General features: G+C 36.3%; 1 protein-coding gene across 1 annotated transcript in view; it reads left to right on the forward strand.

Annotated features, from left to right (window-relative positions):
- The window catches only part of MALRD1 (MAM and LDL receptor class A domain containing 1), a 397632-nt gene that overhangs the window by 139279 nt on the left and 245611 nt on the right, over positions 1 to 12742 (forward strand). Inside the window, exon 18 of the mRNA XM_008268638.4 lies at positions 2808 to 2964. Within this exon, the coding sequence (XP_008266860.3) occupies positions 2808 to 2964 (157 nt within the window). The remainder of the gene's footprint in view (positions 1 to 2807; positions 2965 to 12742) is intronic.

A 12742-nucleotide genomic window follows, 5' to 3' on the forward strand; every position in this document is an offset into this window, starting at 1 on the left:
ATAAATGTTCAGTTCATTAAAATTGATTCAATGTGTTCTCCCATTGACTGATTGGTCTTTTGATCATCTTATTGGTATCAATGATAAAAAATACTTAATTTAAATACAACCCTGGTGAGGGATTATTCTGTACTACTGAATAAATGTTCTAACCCCACATCATGAAGATAATGTTCTATTACATAAGCTTTATTGTTTTACCATCTATACTCTAGGTAAAATCCACTTGGTCTTATTTTTAGATATAAAATATGGGTGAAGGGTAACTTTATCACTGTGACTACCTAATTTATTTGGTTCATTTACTGAAAATATTGATGTTTCAGAGCAATGAGTGGAAGGACAAACTATTATGTCCAAATGGGTATCTGTTTCAGGAGTGTTTCCTACAGTTTTCTAGGCTATTGGTTCTTTTTCTAGTACTGCTTTGTATTGACGTCTGAGCCCTCTCAAGTACTTGTAACAAATACCATAATCTGCATGGCTCATAACACACAGTGATTTATGACTGTTGTGGTTGCTGGGAAGTCCAAGTTTAAGGTGCTGGCATATACAGTGTCTGATGAGGGCTGGTTTCCTGGGTCTTAGTGGATCCTCACGTTGTATAAGGGGCTAGCTAGCTCTCTGGGGTCTCTTTTTAAGGAGTGCTAACCCCATTAAGATATGCCCTACTTCTTAATACCATCAACATGGTCTTTAGGATTATCCCATATGATTTTGGACCATAGCATTTTGTTGCTATACCTTTAACGGGAGTTTTGATACCTGATTAAGTCCTCTAATTTAATTGACTATTCCTGACTCCTTGTACATCAACATAAAATTTAGGATTAATTTACTAATTTCTGAAAAAAATCTGCTGTAAGTGTATTGGGATTTAATTATGCTTTCAAATCAATTTAAGAAGTGATACCTTTAAAACATTGAGTGCTGGTGCTGGTGCTGTGGTGCAGCAGGTAAAGCCACTGCCTCCAGTGCCGGCATCCCATATGTGCGTTGGTTAGAGTCCTGGCTGCTCCACTTCCCATCCTGCTCTCTGCCATGGCCTGGGAAAGCAGTGTAAGATGGCCCAAGTCCTTGGGCCCCTGCACCCACGTGGGAGACCCGGAAGAGGCTCCTGGCTCCTGGCTCCTGACTCCTCCGGGTCAGCACAGCTAAGGCCATTGTGGCCAATTGGGGAGTAAACCAGCAAATGGGACCTCCTTCTCTCTCTGCCTCTCCTTCTTTCTCTGTAACTCTTAAAAATAAATCTTAAAAAAATCAGTGCTATAATTCACATATGTGGGGTTGTGATGGGGTCATATTGTCCTAGCTCAAGAGAGCTGATTAGGCAAAACTTTCAAAAGTTCCATTCCCAGTGGGAGGCAGAGTTGAAGTTCGATAGAGATCTATGTGGAACATTGAATATTATTGTATCCTGGGGCTGGTGCTGTGGTGTAGCAGGTAAAGCCACTGCCTGCAGTGCTGGCATTCCTATGGGAGCCAGTTCGAATTTCAGCTGCTCCACTTTTGAAACAGAGGATGGCCCAAGTGCCTGGGCTCCTGCACCCTCTTGGGAGACCTGGATGAAGCTCCTAGCTTAGAATACTGTTTCTCTAAGTGATGTGTGAAGAATACATAGTAAACAGAAGTGGGAATTTCAGTTAGGAGACTGACTATGCAAGAAGTGACAAAAGTTTGACTTAAAGGGGTGAGTAGCATTAAAATTGGGAGGGGTAGACCCTTCCAATCTATAGTTGAGAACTAAAACCAAAATTCATTGAAGCCATTTAAATATATGGATATAATTTTGATAAAATAAAAAATTATAATCATGCCCAATGCTGAGTCACAGATTAAACAATTTATAGAAATACAGAAATGTACATATTCTTTCTTTCTGATTGTTGTAACTTCTAATTCTATACTCCTGAATATGTAAGTTTTGTTTTTTGCATCCTTGGAATACTAGATATTAAGCATAAAGAAACAAAATTGGAAGGGTTTGTTTATTGAGTCATAATTTGGACATATTCGTATAATAATCTTGCCTCTTAAGAAGTATATTAACTCATATCCTTGGTAGTATGCAATGCAGTGAAGATCTTTTCATTAGCAAGATCTAATGACTTGGTATAAAATATAACTAAAATTTATTTAGTACTTCCATAAAATGGACCAGGTAAGTTAGAAAGGTGCAACCAATTAATAAGAGTGCTCAAATTGTCAGTTCTTTATTGACTACTTCAAAAACCTGTGTATGGCATGGCATGACTTCAGTGTTTTATAATCTCAGAGTTGCCAAATTAAAGCATAGAGTTTCCACTTATGCAAGAGTACACTGTTGTATATTTCTATCATTACTTTTCCATCTCAATTTGTACACACATTTCAAAGTTACCTACAAATTTGTTAAGCTGTGTTGAAGTGGAGCTGAAATAAATTAATACAGGGGAATAAATTTGATTAGCATTTCATGCTTCTCAGTTGAATTCAGAGTTGGTTTTGTTTTTCATCATATGCCTATAAAATCCAGTGGTCTGTAGCCTCATTTTACGCACATTAAAATAGTCTCTCAGAGCTGACCAGAGTACTTGAAATATCATTGTATAAAAAAGTTATTATAGATTTGGTTAGTATAGCTGTGACCATTATTTATACATATAGTACCAGTTGATATAAGGACTGAATTAAAATTGAGTTATTGCTAATGAAGGTTATGGGACATAATTATGCCTTAAGATACACTTTCAGGAAAATTCATAGAGCCATAAGATTTGATCAGTCATAAACTGTTTATTTTTTAATTCAATAAACACTTTCCCCAGAAATAGCACCAGAGGATGGTACCTATTTGCTGACAGCTCAAATGGGAAATTTGGTGATGTGGCTGACATCCTCACTCCTGTTATTTCACTCACGGGACCAACATGTACCTTGGTGTTCTGGACTCACATGAATGGTGCCACAGTTGGCTCTCTACAGGTATGGCTTAGACAATAGAATTTTTTGATTTCTCTGACAATTCATCATCTAATATTTGTTTGTTAATAAATTAAAATGGATAATTAGTTCACTGATATCACAATGGTATTGCTGAAGTAGTAAAAATGCAGGTGAATGGCTATTAGTACTCATGTTTTCCTATTTACAACTACAGCCTTTATTATGAGTTTATAGTTTCTGTGCAATTATATTGCATATTAGTGACTTAGATTTCATTATCAGTGTTCTATGTATAAAATAATCCAGTATATATACACTTCTATTTGGATATGTGTTATTGCTGTCTTTGGTTGTAGCATGGTATTCTCTACCCTTTTCAAATACCTTCTTTGATTAAAAAACCAAAATGAATAAAACTATTTGAAACTCACAAACCATTGCTGTAATGGTACAAAAAACTCCAGCATCCCCTCATTCAGAGATGATAATTTCTTGTCAATGATCCCAGTAATGAGGCTTGTAGCCAAAGCACCAAATACAGGATCAGATATGATTCTTTGTAGTAGAATAAAAGTAGAATAATTAGAATTTGGCACTTTAAGCATTTATGGGAAAATGTTTTTTTTGACTGTCCCCCAAGCTGAATTTGTTCCACGTTCAAAAATGTTTTTTGCTATAATATCACCAGTGTAGAATTCTTTTTATTCTATCAGTCCCATTATTTTCTTCCCTTCATTATCAATAAAAACATCGTGAAGATAAATTTTCAGGTATGTGAATCCTATCTCGACTCAATTTTACTAGCAATCTTTTGCCTCCCAGCATTTGAATTAATTTTACTATCATGATTGCCTTATTGTGATTTTCTAACTCCATTATTCTATTTGTAGAATGAAATAATGAATAATACATAGAATATATAATACTAGAATAACTATATAATAGGGTATATAATAGAATAAGAGTAACTCCATTATTGTATCGTGCTGTAAAGCAAGTCATCCTCCTTTGTTTACCTACTGTTTTGTCAGTGTATATTTATAAGTTAATACTTTATTCAGTGTACTATGATCTATTACTATTGTTTGATCCTCAACTTGTCTCATATTTGGTCCTTTAAATTATCCTTTAAAAATGACCTATATTTATTTAAAAGTCCCTATCATTCTTTGAGTCATTTCTTCCTTTCTTGCTAAGATGTTCTAAACATTATTTGTCACATCTCCAGAATTAATCAGAAATAATGATTCCAGTCTTCTCCTGGAAGACCAATTTCTGAAATAATAATGTAAATTCCTGAGTATTTTCTTCCATATCAGGCCCTGGTTCAAAATAACACACTTTTTAAAATATAGTTATTTGAGAGGCAGAGTTACACAGAGTAAGAGAGGGAGAGGAAGAGAGATCTTCCATCTGCTGTGAACCAGATCAGAAGTGGAGCAACCAGGAGAAGAGCATGTGCCCAGATGAGATGCCAACATTGCAGGTGGTGGCTTAACATGCTATGCCACAATTCCAGCCCCATGCACAGAAGATTCTTAAATAATACATGAAGACATATTACTGATAAGAAGCCTTATCTAAAATTCCCTAAATTCCAGAGTATTTGATTGTTTTTGTAGCTATTGTGAATGGGATTGATTTTAGAAGTTCTTCCTCAGCCATGGCATTGCCTGTGTATACAAAGGCCATTGATTTTTTTGCATTGATTTTATATCCTGCTACTTTGCCAAACTCTTCTATGAGTTCCAATAGTCTCTTAGTAGAGTTCTTTGGATCCCCTAAGTAAAGAATCATATCATCTGCAAAGAGGGATAGTTTGAGTTCTTCCTTCAAATTTGTATCCCTTTAATTTCCTTTTCTTGCCTGATAGCTCTGGCTAGATCTTCCAGAACTATATTGAATAGCAGTGGTGAGAGTGGGCATCCCTGTCTGGTACCAGATCTCAGTGGAAATGCTTCCAACTTTTCCCCATTCAATAGGATGCTTGCCATGGGTTTTTCATAAATTGCTTTGATTGTATTGAGGAATGTTCCTTCCAAACCCAGTTTTCTTAGGGTTTTCATCATGAAAGGGTGCTATATTTCATCAAATGCTTTCCCTGCGTCTATTGAGATAATCATATGGTTTTTCTTCTGCAGTCTGTTAATGTGTTGTATCACTTTGATTGTTTTGCGCACATTAAACCATCCCTGCATACCAGGGATAAATCCCACTTGGTCTGGGTGGATGATCTTTCTGATGTGTTATTGCATTCTATTGGCAAGAATTTTATTGAGGAGTTTCTTGATCTCTTCGTAGATTCTGGTTATTAACCCTTTATCAGTTGCATAGTTTGCAAATATTTTTTCCCATTCTGTCGGTTGTCTCTTCACTCTCCTGACTGTTTCTTTTGCAGTACAGAAACTTCTCAATTTGATGCAATCCCAATAGTTGATTTTGGCTCTGACTGCCTGTGCTTCTGGGGTGTTTTCCAAGAAGTCATTGCCAGTACCTATATCTTGCAGGGTTTTTCCAATGCTCTCTAATAATTTGATGGTGTCTGGTTGTAGATTTAAGTCTTTAATCCATGTTGAGTGGATTTTTGTGTAAGGTGAAAGGTAGGGGTCTTGCTTCATGATTCTGCACATGGAAATCCAATTTTCCCAGCACCATTTATTGAATAGACTGTCCTTACTCCAGGGATTGGTTTTGGATCCTTGATCAAATATGAGTTGGCTGTAGATGTTTGGATTGATTTCTGGTGTTTCAATTCTGTTCCATTGGTGTATCCATCTGTTTCTGTACCAGTACCATGCTGTTTTGATTACAACTGCCCTGTAGTATGTCCTGAAATCTGGTATTGTGATGCCTCTGGCTTTGTTTCAGTTGTACAAGATTGCTTTAGCTATTTGAGGTCTCCTGAGTCTCCATATGAATTTCAGCATCATTTTTTCCAGATCTGAGAAGAAGGTCTTCGGTATCTTGATTGGTATTGCATTGAATCTATAAATTGCTTTTGGGAGAATGTACATTTTGATGATATTGATTCTTCCAATCCATGAGCATGGAAGATTTTTCCATTTCTTGGTATCCTCTTGTATTTCGTGCTTTAAGGTTTTGTAATTTTCATCGTAGAGATCTTTAACGTCCTTGGTTAAGTTTATTCCAAGGTATTTGATTGTTTTTGTAGCTATTGTGAATGGGATTGATCTTAGCAGTTCTTCCTCAGCCATGGCATTGTCTGTATATACAAAAGCTGTTGATTTTTGTGCATTGATTTTATACCCTGCTACTTTGCCAAAATCTTCTATGAGTTCCAATAGTCTCTTAGTAGAGTTCTTTGGATCCCCTAAGTAAAGAATCATATCATCTGCAAAGAGGGATAGTTTGAGTTCTTCCTTCCCAATTTGTATCCCTTTAATTTCTTTTTCTTGCCTAATAGCTCTGGCTAGAATTTCCAGAACTATATTGAATAGCAGTGGTGAGAGTGGGCATCCCTGTCTGGTACCAGATCTCAGTGGAAATGCTTCCAGTTTTTCCCCATTCAATAGGATGTTGGCTGTGGGTTTTTCATAGATTGCTTTGATTGTATTGAGGAATGTTCCTTCCAAACCCAGTTTGCTTAGAGTTTTCATCATGAACGGGTGTTGTATTTTATCAAATGCTTTCCCTGCGTCTATTGAGATAATCATATGGTTTTTCTTCTGCAGTCTGTTAATGTGTTGTATCACATTGATTGTTTTGCGCACATTAAACCATCCCTGCATACCAGGGATAAATCCCACTTGGTCTGGGTGGATGATCTTTCTGATGTGTTTTTGCATTCTATTGGCAAGAATTTTATTGAGGATTTTTTCATCTGTGTTCATCAGGGATATTGGTCTGTAATTCTCTTTCAATGCTGCATCTTTTTCCGGCTTAGGAATTAAGGTGATGCTGGCTTCATAGAAAGAATTTGGGAGGACTCCCTCTTTTTCGATTGCTCTGAATAGTTTGAGAAGAATTGGAGTCAGTTCTTCTTTAAATGTCTGGTAGAATTCAGCAGTGAATCCATCTGGTCCTGGGCTTTTCTTTGTTGGGAGGGCCTTTATTACTGTTTCAATTTCTGTCTCAGTTATGCATCTGTTTAGGTTTTCTATGTCTTCCTGGTTCAATTTAGGTAGGTTGCATGTGTCCAGGAATCTATCCATTTCTGATAGGTTTCCCTGTTTGCTGGCATACAAGTCCTTGTAGTAATTTCTGATGATTCTTTTTATTTCTGTGGTGTCTGTTGTTACATTTCCTTTTTCATCTCTGATTTTATTGATTTGAGTCTTTTCTTTTTTTTAGTTAGTTGGGCCAACGGGGTGTCAATTTTGTTTAATTTTTCAAAAAACCAGCTCTTTTTTGGTTGATTTTTTATAATTTTTTTTGGATTCAATCCTGTTGATTTCTTCTCTGATTTTAATTATTTCTCTTCTCCTACTAGATTTGGGAATGGTTTGCTGCAGTTTTTCTAGATCCTTGAGATACACTGGAAGCTCATTTATTTTGGTGTCTTTCCAATTTCTTGATGTAGGCACCTATTGCTATATACTTTCCTCTTAACACTGCTTTTGCTATATCCCATAAGTTTTGATATGTTGTGCTGTTATCCTCATTTACTTCCAGAAAGTTCTTGATTTCTCTTTTGATTTCTTGTATGACCCTTTGTTCATTCAGGAGCATGTTGTTAAGTCTCCATGTGTTGCTAATTTCCAACCTCATTCCACTGTGGTCTGAGAAGCAGCATCATATGATTCTAATTCTTTTGAATTTGCTGAGACTTGCTTTATGGCCTAGTATGTGGTCAGTCCAAGAGTAGGTTTCATGCACTGCTGAGAAGAATGTAAATTTTTTAAAAATATGGAATACTTCACGAAAGATCTCTACGATGAGAATTACAAAATCTTAAAGAAAGAAATAGAAGAGGATATCAAAAAATAGAAAAATCTTCCATGATCATGGATTGGAAGAATCAATATCATCAAAATGTACATTCTCCCAAAAGCAATTTATAGATTCAATGGGATACCAATCAAAATACCAAAGACATTCTTCTCAGATCTGGAAAAAATGATGCTGAAATTCATATGGAGACTCAGGAGACCTCAAATAGCTAAAGCAATCTTGTACAACTGAAACAAAGCCAGAGGCATCACAATACCAGACTTCAGGACATACTACAGGGCAGTTGTAATCAAAACAGCATGGTACTGGTACAGAAACAGATGGATACACCAATGGAACAGAATTGAAATACCAGAAATAAACCCAAACATCTACAGCCAACTTATATTTGATCAAGGATCTAAAACCAATTCCTGGAGCAAGGACAGTCTCTTCAACAAATGGTGCTGGGAAAACTGGATTTCCATGTGCAGAAGCATGAAGCAAGACCCCTACCTTTCACCTTACACAAAAATCCACTCAACATGGATTAAAGACCTAAATTTATGACCACATACCATCAAGTTATTAGAGAACATTGAAGAAACCCTGCAAGATATAGGTACCAGCAAAGACATCTTGGAAAAGACTCCGGAAGGACAGGAGGTCAAAGCCAAACTTAACAATTGGGATTACATCAAATTGATAAGTTTCTGTACTGCAAAAAAAAAAAAAAAAAAAACCGTCAGGAAAGTGAAGAGGTAAACAACAGAATGGGAAAAAATACTTGCAAACTATGCAATTGATAAAGGATTAATAACCAGAATCTACGAAGAGATCAAGAAACTCCATAAAAACAAAACAAACAACCCACTTAAGATATGGGCCAAGGACCTCAATAGACAATTTTCAAAAGAGGAAATCCAAAAGGCCAATAGACACATGAAAAAATGTTCAGGATCACTAGCAGTCTGGGAAACGCAAAACAAAACCACAATGAGGTTTCACCTAACCTGGGTTAGAGTGGCTTACATACAGAAATCTACCAATAACAGATGCTGGTGAGGATGTGAGGAAAAAGGGACACTAACCCACTGTTGGTGGGAATGCAAACTGGTCAAGCCACTGTGGAAGTCAGTCTGGAGATTCCTCAGGAACCTGAATATAACTTGACCATTCAACCCAGCTATCCCACTCCTTGGAATTTACCCAAAGGAAATGAAATTGGCAAACAAAAAAGCGGTGTGCACATTAATGTTTATTGCAGCTCAATTCACAATAGCTAAGAGCTGGAATCAACCTAAATGCCTATCAACAGTAGACTGGATAAAGAAATTATGGGACATGTACTCTGTAGAATACTACACAGAAAAAAAAAATGAAATCCAGTCATTTGCAACAAAATGGAGGAATCTGGAACACATCATGCTGATGGAAATAAGCCAGTCCCAAAGGGACAAATATCATAAGTTCTCCCTGATTGGTGGCAACTAACTGTGCACCAAAAAGGAAACCTGTTGAAGTGAAATGGACACTATGAGACACAGTGACTTGATTGGCCCTTGTCCTGACTGTTGATGTACAACTTAATACTTTATCCCTTTCAGTATTTTGTTTTTGTTCTACTTAATACTATTGGTTGAGCTCTGTAATTAACACACAATTATTCTTAGGTGTTTAAATTTAACTGAAAATTGATCTGTTAAATATAAGAATGGGAATAAGGGAAGGAGAAGATGTACAATTTAAGACAAGCTCAAGCTGACTTTCCCCAAACGGTAGAGTTAGAAACATGCCAGGGGATTCCAATTCAATCCCATCAAGGTGGCATGTACCAATGCCATCTCACTAGTCCCAGTGATCAATTTCAATTCACAATCGATCATAATGATAGGTCTAAGAGTCAAAGGGATCACATAAACAAGACTAATGTCTGCTAATACTGATAGAATTGAAAAGGAGAGAATGATCCCACATGAGAAGAGGGATACACAGCAGACTCATAGAAGGGCAGATGTCCTAAACAGCACTCTGGTCTCAGAATCAGCCCTTAAGGCATTCGAATCTGGCTGAAGAGCCCATGAGAGTATTATAGGCATGGACCAAGACACTCTGGCAAAAAAAAAAAAAAAAAAAAAATAGAAAAGACCTAAATGAAAGATCTCTGTGAGTGAGATCCCAGTGGAAAGAACGGTCCTTCTAAGAAGGAGGTACCTTTCTCTGAAGGGAGGAGAGAACTCTGTTGCAGTTGATTTCTCAACAATGTTGTAGTGGATTCGTTTTTGAGAGGAGGAGCGTGGTAGGGGCAACAGGTGCAGAGTCACCACACAGAACCTGGGAGTCGCTTGAAAGCGGACTTGAGGCATGCAGCCAGCAGACTCATTTATTTCAGTAAGTACAAAAGCTTATATAGTCAAGACCAGCCAATCCGGTCAAGGTGTGGTCTATACCCCAACCAATCACAGCCTTTTGCCAGGCAGGCTCTGTTTGCCATGTAGGTTTCAAAGCCATCCAATCACAGCCTGTTGCCAGGCCGGCTCCGTTGCCAGGTGGCTTTCAAAGCCATTCCTGAGTAACTGACGCTCATTTGCCAGTGGCCATCTTGGCATTGCCTTCTCATTCCACCACAAACTTCCACTTTGACTATGACCTTGTCTAAATAAGATCAAAGTTGGCGAACTCAAAAGGCTTCCATAGCCTTGGCAGCTCATGACAAGAGCCTAGGGTGATTATTGATGCCATAAACAAGAGTGTCAATTTGTTAAGTCAACAACAGGAGTCACTGTGTACTTACTCCTCATGTAGGATCTCTGTCCTTAATGTGCTGTCCAATGTGAATTAATGCTATAACGAGTACTCAAACAGTATTTTACACTTTATGTTGCTGTGTGGGTGCAAACTGTTGAAATTTCTACTTAATATATGTTAAATTGATCTTCTGTATATAAAGAGAACTGAAAATGAATCTTGATGTGAATGGAATGGGAGAGGGAGCGGGAGATGGGAGGGTTGTGGGTGGGAGGGAAGTTATGGGGGAGAAAAAGCCGTTGTTATCCATAAGCTTTATTTTGGAAGTTTATCTTTATTAAATAAAAAGAAAAAAACCCCTAAATTCCAGAACCTTAGAGGTTGTAGGCTAGGAATTTCTTCCTAGAAGCAATCTATAGATGCTGATCCCTGCCCACCATCCTATTTAACTTTTTGCTAAAAGTTTGATCTATTTGAATTGAGATGATACTTGGGTTACCTGCCTCCTGTTTCCCCAATAAAGAGAAGTGAATGGCAGGCCAACTACCTAACCACATCTAAGTCCACTGCTTGATTGGAATTTTAATGTTATATATTCCCTTCCCGTTTTGTTATTGTTGCAGTCTAGAATTGACCATTATTAAATATTGCTTTTTTCCAAATTTTACAAAGGGTATTTTTTAAAATGGTTTTTAAAATATTGGACATTAAATAGGTAGATAAATTATAGAATTGTCACCCTTAAGATAGATAAACTTTTTTTTACCCAAAACCAGTATAAAAGTACAATTGTGTGTGTGAGTATATGTGTTAATAATATGAATGTATCCAGGTAGACTTGGGAGTTGAAGTTATATGTATTTATTGTACATTAGCTTTTTGAAATGATTTTAGTCCCAACAGTCAGCATAACTAGCCATTGGTTTATCATTAGGAAAATTACTTATCCTAGTATATTTGGTGGCCAAGATTAAATGTTCTGAAATATCTTTGAATTTTGTTCAGAATAAAATTTTGTATTGGTAGATAAAAAATTATAAAACACTGATACTTCATAAGCAATTATGAAATAATTAAAATGATACATATCATTAAAATGATAATTAAATGATATCATTTTTATGTGGCTAAATGAAATGTTGATATATTGCTTGAACATAGGACTTGAATTGTAGTGTGGTATTCATACAAAAATATACTTCCTAATCATTCCTTTCAGTATCCCTCAAATGCTTTCAATTTTTTTGTAAAAAATTTATATTTTCTTGACTTAGCTAACTGTTGAAATACACTGGATTTTATATATCAAGAGTTTGACACTTTTGTTATCCGCATAATTTTATAGGACTATGAAACTAATTTTATAATATAATTCACCTGAATTTTGTTAAAATAGAAAAAACCTTTATATACTACTTGGAATTTTAAAAGTCAAGAGATTCATAACCTTTTAATTGGAAAAAAATCTTAGTTTCACAATCTTTAAAAAGCACTGTTGTCATTTGGCTCACCTTGGCAGATAGGCTGAGGCTGTGATCATGCCAGCAGGTGTAATCGTACCTTCCACTCTGCTGATCATAAAGGAACTTTACCTTGCCCAACATGTGTGTAACTCTGAACTGTTCCCCCACTCTAGAACACTGGCCTGAGCTCCCTTTCCCTACCCAGTACATGCTTCTGGGTATCCAATGAAGGAGCAAGCACTCCACTAAGCTAAGAGCTCTCAGATGAGAAAATCAACAGGTGTTCCCACTAAAGCCTAAATTTAAAAGTAGAACTATAAGAAACATTGAGAAAGGAGACAATATGATTCCTAAAAGGAACACAACAACACTTTAATATTAGAATGTGAAAACAGAGATTGATGAGAGGCATGAAAAGGAATTCAAAAAAAATTATCATAAGATTACTCAAAAACACAGAAGCAAATACATGAGTGAAATCCATACACAGCATAGATATGTGATTTTTCTGGGTGGTAGATTAGAAAAATCAAACTTAAATATTAGAAGTAAATAATTCAATATGTTAAATGTAGTGGAAAACCTTAACAGATTTGGTGAGGCAGAAAGAATATCAGAGGTAGGAGAAAATATTTGGAAATATGCCATAAATATTAGAAAAACTAAAAATAGTGTTTGAGATTTACAGAGTTATATATAAAATGACCAAAAGTATG

Source organism: Oryctolagus cuniculus, chromosome 13 (genome assembly GCF_964237555.1).
Source record: "Oryctolagus cuniculus chromosome 13, mOryCun1.1, whole genome shotgun sequence".
In the NCBI taxonomy this organism is placed as follows: Eukaryota; Metazoa; Chordata; class Mammalia; order Lagomorpha; family Leporidae; genus Oryctolagus; species Oryctolagus cuniculus.